We start from the raw sequence: 14,390 nt of genomic DNA, 5'->3' as shown, positions 1-14,390 counted from the left end.
TATTTACCAAATTTGACAACAAACTAAACGTAGACTTTTTTTGACAACTTAAAAAAATGGTTTGGTTGAAAATAGCATCAAAGTAACATGCCATAAGACAAGCAACCTATAGGTGCATGTGCATCCCATAGACTTGTATTAGGCTTGTTTGAGTTTAAGTCCACTCGATTTAATTGAGCTTTTAAGAAAATAACAAAGAAAAAAAGTAAAAACAATTTATAACATGAAACGCAAGTACTATTATACATGGAATTCAGCCTATCAAGGGCCATAACAAGAAGCAAAAGGAATAAGTTCACTTTAGGTCCCTCTATTTGTCGGTCGGTCAGATTTTCGTTCCTTAACCGCAAAACCGGGTACGACCCGTCCCCCAACTTATGAAACCGAGCAAACGAGCTCCCTCAGCGGTATGGAGGGCGGTTTTTGGCCGATGTGGCATCTACGTGGCACCTACATGGCTCCTTTGACTATGTCTTCGTCCCATGTGGCAATGACGTGGTGCTTATGTGGCAATTTCATCCCGGAAAAATAATAAAAATTGTGGGACCCATATGTCAGCTACAAAAAAATAATAAAAAAAGGTGGGGCCCATGTGGTCCCACATATCAGCCTCCCTCTTCTCTCTATCCCCCCCTCTCTCCCCCCCCCCACACTATGGAGAGAAGGCGAGCAGCGGCGCCGAGGGGCGACGGACGGAGCAGCGACGGAGCGAAGCAGCACGGCAGCCGGTGGTAGATGGAGCGGCGGGCGGCGGTGGACGGTGAGCGGCTGGCGGCGGGCGGTGGGAGGAAGCGGAGCCAAGCGGCGGCGGGGCGAAATTGAGCGGCAGCGGGCGGTGGGCGGAGAGGCCCGTGAGCCGCCGCTCCTCTTCCACCCTCCCGCCGGCCGCCCTCTCCACCGGCGCGGCGCGCGCCGCCGCTCCTCTCCCTCCCACCCGTCGACTGGTGTGCGCCGCCAACCCTCTCCCGCCGGCAGTCGCGCACTGCTCCCTCCCCCCACGGTCCCCGCGCGCCGCCGCTTTTCTCTCGCCCTCCTGCCGGCCGCCGACCCAAGCGCACTGCCGCTCCTCTCGTGTCGGAGGTGCGCGCGACGTCCTTGGCGAGGTCGCCGCCGCTCCGCTCGCCCCTCCGCTCTGCCCGTGGCCTGCCGCTGCCGCCGTTCCGCGCAAGGACGAGGGAGAGCCGAGAGGAAGAAGAGGAAGAGCCAAGAGTAGAGAGGGAGAGGGGAGGGGAGCCGGCGTTGTCAGCGTCGCTCCGCCCACCGCCCGCCACTCCTCCGCCCGCCGCCGCTCCCGCCGCCCACCACCCGCCGCCGCTTCCACCGCCCACCGCCCGCCACCCGCCATCGCTCCACCCACCGCCCGCAATCGCTCCGTCCACCGCCCGCCGTCGCTGCGCCCTTGTCGCTCTGCCCACCACCCGCTGCTGCTCCATTTCACGCCGCTGCTGCTCCGCTTCCTCCCGCCGCCCGCCGTCGCTCCGTCCACCGCCCACTGCCGCGCCGCTTCGCTCCGTCGCCGCTCCGTCCGTTACCCACTAGGCGCCGCCGCTCGCCCTTCTCTCCTGGCAATGTAGGGGATAGAGAGAAGAGGGAGGCTGACATGTGGGACCACACGGGCCCCACTTTTTTTATTAATTTTTTGTGTAGCTGACATATGGGTCCCATTATTTTTATTATTTTTTTGAGATAAAATTGCCACGTAATCGCTACGTCATTGCCACGTGGGACGGAGACCTAGTCAAAGGCTCCATGTAGACGCCACGTCAACCAAAACCGCCCTCCATACTGCCGAGGGATCTTGTTTGCCCAATTTTCGTAAGTTGGGGGACGGGTCGTACCCGGTTTTGCGGTTAAGGGACGAAAATCAGACTGACCGACAAATAGAGGGACCTAAAGTGAACTTATTCCAGACGCAAAATTGTCGGTGCTGGCCCATGAAACTAAAACCAGCTCTTGGGCCAAACCAGGCCAGGCCGATTGTCCCTCACGCCAAACCATCACGTGTGCGCTTCGACCTTCCTCCCTCGCGATGGGACCCACCAAGTTCGGCACCGCCCCATTCCCTCTCCGCGTCGGCGTCCCGTCTGTTCGCTACGCACGCACTCACTCACTCCCCAAATTCCCCACCACATTCCCCTGCGATTCCCTCCACTCCCCACTCGGCAGCTCGCCATTCCACCACCACCGCGCCGCCGCGGCGCATCGGGCCATGGCGCCCGCCGCCGCCGCCGCGTGCGCCGCCTCCGTCCGCGCCGACCCGCCGGGCATCCTCGACTACGGCGCCATCCACGCCTGCCTCCTGGGCGGGGACCGCCGCGCCTCCCTCCCGGCGCTCGCGCTCCTCCTCCTCCTCCACTTCCGCGTCCTCGCCGCCGCCGCGGGGACCCACTTCTCCCCCGCGGTCTCCCGCCTCGCGGCCCGCCTCCGCCTCTCCCCGTCCATGGCCGCCGTCACGCTCCTCGCGCTCGGCAACGGCGCCCCCGATGCGTTCGCCTCCGCCGCCGCGCTCGGCGGGGCCGGCGGGATGCGGCGTGCGGGGCTCGCCGCGATCCTCTCCGCCGGAGCCTTCGTCTCCGCGTTCGTCGTCGGGGCCGTCGCGCTCATCGCCGCGCCGTTCGCTGTCCCGCCCGCGTCGTTCGCCCGCGACGTCTTCTTCTACCTCCTCGCCGCCTCCGGCCTCTTCTACATCTACCTTAGCGCCGAGATATACCTCTGGCAGGCCATCGGGCTCGTGCTCTTCTACGTCTTCTTCGTGGGCTTAGTGGTATACATGGATTTGGATGCTGAGGGGAAGGCGGTGAGCACCACCGAGCTGGAGGTGGTGAATGGCATTGGTCGCGTGGTGATGGACTTGCCGGTAACAATGGAGGATCGCAAGCAACAACACCCTACTTTGTGCACGATGTTCAGTAAGGTAATGCTCCAATGAGTGGCTCCCGTTAGTTTGTTTTGTCTCCACTGTGGTTAATATAGTATTGAGTAGTCAGGGACAAGTATTCTAATATAAATAGTTTCTTTGGTATTCATTTGAAGATGGTCGTAAACCGTCAATTTGTTTATGTGCAACTGACAACTGTGCAAGATAGTTGACTTACCCTTCTAGTTTGAACTCACTGACTGTATTGTACTCATTTAGGGTAAGCTTTAGTTTAATGGTCCAACTTGTTTGTTATGCTTTTCTATGGTTCAATTTGTACAAACGATTCTAGTATAGATAGTTACTTTCGAAGTGCACTTGACTTGAAAATACAGTACTAATGTGAACAGTGCTATAAGCTGCTGATTGGTTTATGTTCAAGAGTGTTAACTTCACCCTGGTAGTTTGCAATTACTGGCTGCAATCAACAGCGAGAAACAGATTACTTTATGGCTAGTAGAAACTTTAGTAGTGAGCCAATGTTCCCCTGAAAAAATAGTTGTTTTATACAATACCCATACAATTGTAGATATTAAGTAGAAACAAACATTAAATACTTTGATAACTCAGTAGTACACTTTGACAGAAAGGTAACTGGTAACAATGCTGCAATTCATGGTGTGTTTGTGTACTTTGATAATTTTAAGTAGATTTTTTCATGATGCAACCTATTCTGATTTACTATATGCACAGGATAATGTACTTTTAACATAGATACAATTACTCAGCACACTGAGTGCTAATGTACATTTGATATAAATAGGATTACTCAGTGTACTGAATAATGTATCATGCTAAACAAGCTAAGTCCTTTTAGCTGCACCAACATCATGCCTTGCTGGGATCAATTCGCTATGAGTTTATTTATCTGTATGTGATTAGGCAGCTTATGATAAATATTCCCATTTATAGTAATGGTTGAAGTTAGTAATGTCAGCTTTGCTACTATGACAAGAATGCATCGACTACTGTATTGAATATATACAATTGCTTAATGATCAAAAGATTTTTAAATTTAACAGACTTGCTGATTGTTTAACTTTGTTTTTATGAGGAAATCGATGGCATGTTCTGGCAAATCCTAAGTTCTCATTTCCAATTTTTTGTGACATTTAGCTCCTTGTTTCTTATTAGACTTTGCTAAAACATGAATATTTTCCTCTCGGCATCTGCATTTTCATGACACTGATTGTCATCTACCCCTGGCAGGTGACAAAAGTTTGGGAGTGGCCTGTAGCATTTCTTCTTAAGCTCACAATACCATCAACGCTTCCTACTGAATGGAACAAATTTTATGTTTGTGCAAACATCTGTCTATGTCCTCTCCTACTCCTGTATTCTTTCAGTTCATTCATTCCATTTGATAGCCGAATAGTATTTCTTCTCCCTCAAAGTCGTTTCCCCCTCTGGTCCGTGGTGCTTTTCGTGAGCATTTCTTTAGCCCTGTCCCACTTCATTTTTGAGAAAGAAGCCCCAATAACTGAAAACATTGCAAGCACCACAATTTCCTTTGTAATGAGTGTCTTCTGGATCTCAACCATGGCTGGAGAGCTCCTGAACTGCCTTGCAGCAATCGGAGTCATTATGGATTTCCCTCCAGCTATACTTGGCATGACGGTCTTGGCTTGGGGGAATTCGGTGGGTGACCTCGTTGCTGATGTAGCTTTGGCAAAGTCTGGCCAGCCGACAATAGCCATTGCTGGCTGCTTTGCTGGTCCAATGTTCAATATGCTGGTTGGACTGGGAACTGCACTTGTAATACAAACAGCCAGGGTGTACCCCAAAGCTTATGTACTCGAATTCCATGTTGGAATTGTTGTTGCATTTGTATTTCTTCTTTTGAGCCTGATGGGCACCCTGTTGATGGTCACCTGGACTAGGTTTCGGGTTCCCAGGTTTTGGGGTTACTGCCTTATGGGGCTTTACATCTTGTTTACAGTAGTGAGTATAGCTATAGCGAGCTCTTCTGGATGATACATATTTTTATACATAAATAGCAGCTAGTCGTTTGCAGTATGTATAAGTGTTTGCAATTTTTCCAGTTGCTGCAGAGCAATGGTTCATTTCGATGGGGATGGTTCACGAGGTGCAAGATGCCTCCAGGCTGCAATACAACTTCTTATCTTGGCAGCTGATGCATACAGCCCTTCACACTGAATTGGCTTGTACTGGTCTGGCATGTTCCTGTGGATTCTTCTGTACCTTCATTTTACGAGTTCATGAGTTCAGGCCAGAGGGGAGATCTTGCTGGCGATGTGCATCAGTGCATGCACTGTCTACTCGGTTCTTTTGGTTGAATCACTGCATGTGCGGATGTGCCGCAGCGTACACAAGATATCACTGGATCTCTTTCCTGTGGCCATGTTTTATTTTTCTCGAGCGGTTAGCCTGCCGTCGACGTTTTATATAAAGAAAAAGAAAAAGGACCTCATTTTTAAAAGGAAAATGGGATTATGGCAGAGAAGTAACTCAAAGAAGAGGACCCTGCAACCCCCGAAGGAGACCTCCAGCGATAGAGTCGTAGAGGCATATGCATTCGCTCCGCTCTCTTGCACGCGTCACTTCTCTTCTCCATATCTATCCATCGACCATCGCAGGCTACTTCCCGGTACAGTTCCCCTCTCCTGATCTCCTCTAGCTCATGCCATAGTCGCCACTCGCCACTGCTGCAATGGCTACTGAAAAACTACCAATGCCACAGGCCAAAAACCAAAAAGTATAGCACAGGTACACTCGAAGGATCGACTCGAGGTGAGGAAGTTACCGATGCAACGGACCAAAAGCCAAAATCTAACCCCGCTCGCACCAGCTATGCACCCTTCGTTTCTATACGCTCGACGGACTCGACGCCCGGGACCCGGCCGAGAACGGGCGAACAACGATCGGATTCAGGATGTCTCGGGGGGTCGGAGAGAATTAGGGCTGGTTTGGTTTATGGCCTAAATTGGCCTTACCAATTTTTGTCAATGTCAAATTTTGGTAACTTTTGGCATGGCTAATTTTGGTAAAGGTAAAATTGTGTTTGGATTGAAGCCAAAATAGCCTAAATTAACCGTTGAAATGGCCTATTTTCTTAATCATGCCAAAATTTGGCTCCAAACCAAATAGACAATAAACACTATTGAAATTGCCAAATATTGGTAAGGCCAATATAGGCCTCAAACCAAACCAACCCTTAAACTCCGCCTCTCCATCTAACCCATATAAGGGCAGGCCTACTTCACGTGGAGCAACCTGCATACGCGTGGGCCGGCCTTACTAGTTACTAGTCCAAGGCTTAATTCGGAGAGCGCTACGTGTCGGACGTATGGCGCGAGACGAAAAATCGGACGTCTCGCGCGACCATCCGATCGATGCACAAGTGCGCTAGCCATCCATCATGCATGTATCAAGCCATCCATCATGCATGTATCAAACAAATTTTATACTTTTTTTCTCTTAAAATATTTATCCAAATCATAATCCAATTGCACTATTAAATCCGTTGCAATTAAATCTTTAAAACAAGACTACATATGAATATAATCCGATGAAAATAATTAGCTTATTATTGAATTATTTTTAAATGTTGCACGCTGTTGCGCTGAGTATATCGTAATTGTTTCACTAAGTAGATCGAAAATGTTTTATCGGACGTTGTTTCACCTTATATGAAAATAATGTTTTAGCGAATAGCGAAAGGATGTTTCAATTCACTGCAACATTTGATCTATACGTAGTGAAACATCATGAGTACATTAGGTGAAACATTTTTAAATTAAAAAAAAATCGGACGGTCAAATGTTGCAGTTGACCAACAAGTGAAACATTATATTATATATAAGTGAAACATTATATCATATATATGGTGAAAAAAAATAGCAACTGGAACATTTAAATATTTTATGAAACATGATGAAAATGCACGTTGAAACATGTCGCTGTCACACATGAAACAACAAGTATTAACGGATTGAAACACATGTTTTTCTTTTATCAAAATATAATCAAGCGATATCTTATTGTAAATATTTAATTACAACGAATACAATGGTGTGATCGGATTATAGATTGAATAGGTAATTTAAGAGAAAAATCATTTTGAAGCTTGCTAAAATACATGCATGTATGCATGCATGAGGTGGAGAGAGAGAGTAGTAGTAGATAGTTTCAGGAATTTTGTGAAACACACTTAAGACACATATTGAAACATATCACTATTACGTATGAAACATTTTGTTTTAACGGTTTGAAACGTATGTTTTTGTTTTGACATAATATAATCATGTGATATCTTGTTGTAAAGATTTAATTGCAACGAATACAACGGTGTGATCGGTTCGTAAATTGGATAAGTAATTTAGGAGAAAAAATATTTGAAGAGAGGAGGAAAGAATGAAAAGAAACAACTAGGTATGTGCATGTCTGTTACATTACGACAAGGGTTCGTCTAATCCAACAGGGTGCTGATTTGCAGCATTTTTCTGACGTCAACAGAGAGAAAGGAGATATTAACGAGTAAGGATTGAGCTGGCCGTAGATGTCTGACGTTTTTCATCTGATCGGACGTTCGAAGAGAAGCATTTTCGGTTTAATTCACGATGGTTCATGGGGGTTCGGAGAATTAAACTCCGACCCCGCTGCAGCCTGCACAAAACGTCCCAAAAGCCTCTCACAGAAGAGGCAGAAGCATCCATTGTACACTTTCATTGCCACTACCAGACTATCTCTCACCTTTTTTTTATAAAAGGATTTTCATTAAAACCCAGCCTATACATCACATTAGATGTACACAACCAAAATTCAGAACAAAGCATTGAGGCTCACTCCCATTACATGAGACCAAACACACACGTACTAAAACAGCTTAGAGAGTCAATAAACCCCTGATACAAGAGCTAAGCTCCCCAACACATACAATCATTACTCAAAAGAGGAGTCTAATCACAACACCACTAGGCTTCGATCCTCATTCTGAAGTTCCATCCATACATGGAGAAGAACTCAAGGACTGTTAGTTCCAACCTCTTGCAATATTCGTTTACCATGTTGCTATCATCTTCCTTAAGAAGCACAAATCAAAGCCTTGCCCAATATGAGCATCTGAAAATCACCTCTCAGCCTCACGCCGCCGCAAAGACGTATGCATCTACCGTCTACTTTCTCTATCTTAAAAAAAAATCAACTTCTAAATACGTTGGATATCATCGGATGTTGTTGATTTTTTTTTATGTTACCAATGCATTCTAGTAAAAAAAAAATGGAATGGCCAAAACCAACATCTACCCACCAGCGATGCAGCCATCGATCTCTGGCTGCCATCGAGGAGTATACTGTATACTCGATACTCGAGAGACTCTGCCAGCTGCCATGATGTGCGTGTGCTGTGCCCGGACGTGGCTGCACATAAACAGCTTCCAGTCCAGATCGTCCTGGGAGGTCCGAGAATTGAACTCCGAACCCCCGCTCGGCCCATCCATGGGCCTTCCTAACATAATACGCCTGGGCCTACAAGCCAAAGGCCCAACTCGCATCCCACGCCCCCATGGCCCACAAACCACCACAAAGAAAAGATCGGCCGCATCGGGCCATCGCCGCATCGATCGCCTTCCGCGCCGCCACGCCGCAGCGGCGGACTGACGACGCCGTCCGCCGCGCTCCGGCGTCCCGCTCGCCGCCGGCCTTCTACCATGACGATCCGCAGGTACACGGCGCCCGCTGACCCTAGCCCGCACTAGCAGCCACAAGCGGAGACAGCTCTGCCGCACTCACACGGTCCTGAAATCCTGATGAGACCTTGTATGATGAACTTTTTTTTTTAGCCCTAGATATGCAGCGTGCCTGGAGGTGTAGATCACACGCAACGCAAGTCCCAACGGCTAGGCTCGATGATGAGATGCTTCTGTTTCTTTCCCGATTCACAGGTTAAACTCTCTTCATTCCTCTTATTGTTTTTTTTAAAAAATTTTTAATTCAAATCATCAGGGCACCCTGTAACTACGCGTTGATCAAACATTGATTTGACTCCAGCCATGAAGATGAAATCCCCCTTCATCAGATTCAGAATCTATCAACTTTACCTCGCGATTAGCCGATTACTACTGCAATCCTGGTACGTGGAGTTTCACCTTTATGCCTACTTTAATTGTTCAATCAAGCAGGATAGTTGAGGTAGACACACTCACACTGACATCATCCTGCACCTACATGCATGGGTTCCTGATATTTCTGCCTAGAATTCTAGCAGCATAACTTTCTCTACTCCCAGTTGAAGCTGGTCTTGTCCCACCATATGTGTGTGTGCGTTTCTGCGAAGCAAAAACGAATCTAAACAACTGGTTTGGTATGGTGGTATCCAATTAGAAATGCTCTGAAGAAATGAACCAGCTGAAACCTTGTCTGGTTTGGGAGACTTTGGTTTCGAAACTGTGGGCACAAACCATTCCTGAACTGTTCCTTCGAGATGCTTCCAATTCGTATTAAGAACGAAACCAAAGATTCACATTAACATGAATTGGTATAATTATATGCCCAAAGCAATACTGCAACTTGGATTATTTGATGAATTGACACGCTGAAAAGTGTACTAGATTCATTGGCACCGTGTGGGTTGGCAAATTACAAAGCCAAGATTCTTTGCTTGCTTGCTTGCTTTTCTAGTAGTAATTCTTTGTGCTTCCCCTGATCCAGGCAATCGCTTTCGAGGCGATGGCCATTGAAATAATGTAGTGCAGTAACTTTAGGTCTGCCTCTTGCCAACTTGCAGCTGCTATGTTTGCATAATTTTAGCTTAGATAAACTGATGTTGTATTAATTAGTTGTAGGATAATTTCAGTGGCTGTCATTCTCATGAAAGGGAAAGGGTGAAAACAATAATGTTTGATTCCTTTTCACAAATTACTACTAGTAGTACTAGCATAACATATTTAGAAGAAAAAATATACAGAAAAGGATGTGATAAACACAAGGTCTGATAAAAAATATCCTAGAGGAGAAGAACAGCAGACTTGTGCTGACCATGTTGGAGATGCAAAGGCCAGCCACTTTTAATCAGAATTTTAACTAAAGTTGACAAGTCCCCATTTGATCCCTTTACAATGTATCCATACCACAAATTAAACTCTTGGAACACAATTTGGAAGAACTAAAGAAGAATCCCATTAGCACTGAATCACATGGCTAGATTCTCTCTGCAGTCCACAGGTCGTGCAGAAAAATCAGCAAATCCGTGGGTCTTAAGTCTTATCTAATCCTGTGGGCGCCCATTGGTTTTGCAACAATTAAACAAGGATACTTTGGTCAGTACTTCACTACTCGGAACGGATTCAACTAAGCCACACACAACTATATATAAAAAAAAAGATCAAAACAAAAAGTAAGGGTTTGCAACAAGACCGAAGAGATAAATAGAATGCAAAAGAATGACTTATTTTTTCATATTTTACAGATGAACCTTATCCGGGACCATGATAATTAAGCCGTTCCATTCAATTCAAAGATGAGGTTGAAGTTGCAGCCACCCAGCTTGCTACTGCAGAAGCTGACTGCACAACTAATGTGCATTTACATAGACTAACACTGACTCACTGAGACGCTGTTTAGATGCGACTAAAACTTTTAAGCCCCTATCATATCGGATATTTGTCACTAATTATAAATATTAAACGTAGACTATTAATAAAACCCATAAATAATCTTGGACTAATTCACGAGACGAATCTATTGAGCCTAATTAATCCATGATTAGCCTTTATAATGCTACAGTAAACATTCTCTAATTATATATTAATTAGGCTTAAAAAATTTGTCTCGCAAATTAGCTTTCATTTATGTAATTAGTTTTATAAGTAGTCTATATTTAATACTCTAAATTAGTGTCTAAATACAGAGACTAAAGTTAAATCCCTGGATCCAAACACCACCTCAGTCTTATTTCCATAATATCGATTTGACAATAAATTGCGTACAACTTTTTATCTTTCTTCTTACTTTTCTTTTTTGTTTTTGTTTTCCTTTAAGACGACATTGTTAATTGGCATAATTGCACAACAAGGTTTTGCCCTGCTGAGCAATCAATGTCAGAGTTTTAGCTGTGCCACAGCCCCACAAGGCTCATTTTTGTATATGAGGGTTTTTTATGTCTCTAAAAAGTTTTTTTTAAAAAAATCAGCCTATATGAAAGGACTGATTTAGTATAAATGTGAGTTTCATTTTATTTTCTTGTATTTGTGTAAAACAAACTGAAACGTCAAATGGTTTTAGCAAAACAATTTGTCAAATGCTTCATCGTTCTCCTCCTATTGTGTCACCATGTCAAGCTCTTCGCAAAAATGTTAGCCACTTGTGTTCGTTTTGTTTTCCTTTCCATTTTGTATTGCAAGGACAGTGACTTGCCAATGATTCCTTACTCCTTGGACTCTAGGATATTCTTCTTTTTTAGCAATGAGCATATGGTGTATTGTGTACTACGTAGGGTGTCACACGATATAGCAAACTGGGTTTTCTTTTATTCTTTTACTTGTTTATACATGGGACTATCAACATATGTCATGGCTTGCGTAAGTTCGATATTTTAATGCACATAATTCGAATTAGACTATTAACTTGAGTCCAAAATAATGGAGTGTTGCTTTTGTGCATACAGACAAATAAACTGAATAAAATACAAACGTAGCATGTCCGGTGGAAAGTTCTAAAACTTCTATTATCTTTATGTTCTTTTTATATTTGGATTGGATATTCAAAATGGTTTAATGAAAGGTGTAACATAGTATGTAGGTTAATCAATAATGTACCTAAAATGAAAATTAGTTCAACTTAGCTACTCTCTCCATTCCCAAATATAAACATTTTTGATATTTAAATTTTGTACACGCTCGAGGAATGGTAATTTTTGGTAACGAAGAACAAGCACTATACAATGCAGATCAGTTTGGCAACAAGAAGACTGCATACATTATTTTCCCGAAGAATTATGTACGGTTAAAAGACATGAATATTAAGAAATGACCTAATATCAAATAATTAGATGAAGTTATGCTTTGAACCCAGATTATCTAGCTCACTATCTTGTGTAGCTAGCCAGAAAACCCCTAGGCGTTTCTCGAATTATGTTTGGTTAAGAAATTCATTGGGCTAAGACTGAAAAAAAAAAGCTTACATTAATTAATAAGACCTCTAAATCTATCTACACCTATATTAATTAGACACTCTGAAAGAGCTTATGTGTTAACCAGAAAGAATTAATTGTTGATTAGGTGGATCGTGCTATCACAACCTAGATAATCTGTGTAATGCATGGGCTGGTGACTCTATGAAATTAAGTCCTAAATTCAACAAAATTGGCTCAGCTCAGAGCAGATACTCGACTTTTCTCGTCCGCTCAGAGGAAAATATTATTCTCTGAAGACGTAATTAACGATGAGTCGATGACTCATCCCTTTGTCATCCAATTAATCATCTAACTGAGTTAATTGATTATCCACTTGTTTTCTTCTCTAACGTACCAAAGCGACATGTATGGTGCTGGATTCTTGATTCCCTGAGTGACCAAAAAAATATCATTTCGTTTCTTGCAAATTCTTTTTGTGCATAATTGAGCGTACCCGACGGGAATGGGGAATTAGATGTTTTAGTGCAAGTCAATTTTAAGACAGATCATTACGAACTAAAGGGATGTTTAATGGTGTGGACGAATTTGGGGTGCTACGTCAGTCGTTTTCTCTACAACACTACAACAGTGTCGTAGTTCATGCTGTCCACTTATCAGCTTGTGGAGGTGGATTCTCCTCCGCTTATTTTGCGATTGCTCAATCAGCAGATCTGGTGATGAGATGCTGCATAGATTATTGGGGAATTTGCAAATTTTTTGATCTTTTTTTTTATTTTACAAGAATGCTATTCGAATGACAATTCCGGTCATAATTTCCTAATGACGATTCAAATCGTGGTAAATTTGCTGTTGCCCCTAGATTATTTGAATCATTTTTGCAGTTTGAGTGAGGAATAATTTTCGGTTCGTGGAAGGTAGAGGTATACTTTGGCATTAATAGGGAGGAATTTAACTATTTACCACTTTTAGGTTTGTTATTTATCCAAATGCCCCTCTTAGGTTTGCGCTTAATTATTTGCTCCCGGAGAGAGATGATTTCTTAACTATTTGCCACTTTTGCCTACGTGACGTGCCCGTGTGGAAAGCATCGTAGACCCCACCCATCATCCCCTCACCTATCATTCTTCTCCACCTCCGGTCGTCGAGGTCTCCGCGCTAGCGAGCCCCACCCATGGCCACCACCTGGAGCACCCGGATTGGGGAGGCGCACTAGGAGAGGCCGTCGAGGTCGGGGAAGAAGGAGAGGGCGCGGGGGTCGGTGGTAGTCGTCGGCAGGATCAGATGCGGCGGGTGGAGGGTGAGCGGCGGCGATGGCGACGACGGCTCATCCTGATCCTCCCATCGCGAGGACGGGGATCGGATGCAGTGGGTGGAGGGCGAGCGGCGGCGGCGACAACGGCTCGTCCCGCTCCCCCCATCGCGGGGATGGGGATCGGATGCGGCGGGTGGAGGGCGAGCGGCAGTGGCGGCCACGAGGCGAGCGACGATGGAGAAGAAGAATAGGGGAGGGCTGACGAGTGGGGTCCACGCTGCTTTCCACGCGGGCACGCCATGTAGGCAACAGTGGCAAATAGTTAAGAAATCATCTCTCCAGTGGTAAATTATTAAGCGCAAGCTTAAAAGGAGCATTTAAATAAGTGGCAAACCTAAAAGTGGCAAATAGTTAAATTCCCCTTAACAGGAGGAATTATACTCTTTGAACTAAAAGATATACCTATATAAATATTATGTAGCGACACATATTTGATGACTGATATTGCATTAACAGATAGTTGGGGAGGGAAATGTTCTATCAGAAGATTTGGAAGTAAAGATAATATTCTTTATCATAATACACACAATTTTTACTAATAGGCAGGTACGTGCAAAATTTCCTGGTCTTGAAATAAGTACTGCATCATCAAGCGTGCCACGCAATATCTGCTCCGGTAGGCCAAAATGCCGGTGGCCGTTTCTGTGGCCGCATTAGATTCCCACATGGAAACAAAGCACACATCACAACAAGTGTCACTCACAAGAAATCGTGCAAGATGCATCCAATATATTCCATCACCATCCTCAGCTCATCTCCTTCGTCCTTGTTTGCTTCCCTCGCTTCACCTATCACCTTCTTCACCATGCTTCACCTAATCAAATTAGCAGCTACTGGCTTCAGAGTTTTTTTTTTCTTTGAACGAATTAGTCAATGTGATATGATTCTCTAGAAATATCTCGGTTCCGTTTCTTCCATTCTCGCATCCATTTTTTCCTGACGGCCCAATTGTTGATTGTCCAGATTAGTAACAGAGTTTAAAACTTTGTTTCAGAAAAAAAAATTCATTTTTATATTTTTCTTGCTAGGAAGAAAAGGTATTAAAGTTGTAACATCTCGTGTCCAACATT

General features: G+C 44.7%; 1 protein-coding gene and 1 long non-coding RNA gene across 3 annotated transcripts; both read left to right on the top strand.

Annotated features, from left to right (window-relative positions):
- Positions 1-2,108: 2,108 nt before the first annotated feature.
- Positions 2,109-5,363, top strand: LOC127753772 (cation/calcium exchanger 5). 2 transcript variants are annotated; one of them, XM_052279197.1, is made up of 2 exons: positions 2,109-2,914; positions 4,960-5,363. In XM_052279197.1, exons 1-2 carry the CDS (start codon positions 2,210-2,212, stop codon positions 5,050-5,052), a joined length of 798 nt encoding a protein of 265 aa, XP_052135157.1. In that variant the 5' UTR covers positions 2,109-2,209; the 3' UTR covers positions 5,053-5,363. The 2 variants fall into 2 exon arrangements, with proteins under 2 accessions (XP_052135157.1, XP_052135156.1); XM_052279196.1 differs by lacking the exon at positions 4,960-5,363 and adding an exon at positions 4,127-4,953 and having other exon boundaries at positions 2,111-2,914.
- A 3,134-nt stretch (positions 5,364-8,497) lies between these two features.
- Positions 8,498-10,854, top strand: LOC127755387 (uncharacterized). Its single transcript, XR_008013004.1, has 4 exons — positions 8,498-8,600; positions 8,719-8,820; positions 8,927-9,008; positions 10,344-10,854. It is a non-coding gene; the product is annotated as an uncharacterized LOC127755387 (long non-coding RNA).
- Positions 10,855-14,390: the final 3,536 nt, after the last annotated feature.

Source organism: Oryza glaberrima, chromosome 11, assembly GCF_000147395.1.
Source record: "Oryza glaberrima chromosome 11, OglaRS2, whole genome shotgun sequence".
NCBI classification, from domain to species: Eukaryota; Viridiplantae; Streptophyta; class Magnoliopsida; order Poales; family Poaceae; genus Oryza; species Oryza glaberrima.
The sequence above is the reverse complement of the archived record's forward strand: the minus strand, read 5'-3'. Positions and strand labels throughout refer to the sequence as shown.

Coding starts and splice junctions, on each gene's coding strand:
- LOC127753772 (XM_052279196.1), top strand. CDS start 2,210: ATGGCGCCCGCCGCCGCCGCCGCGTGCGCCGCCTCCGTCCGCGCCGAC. Junction 2,915..4,126: donor TGTGCACGATGTTCAGTAAG/GTAATGCTCCAA, acceptor TACCCCTGGCAG/GTGACAAAAGTTTGGGAGTG.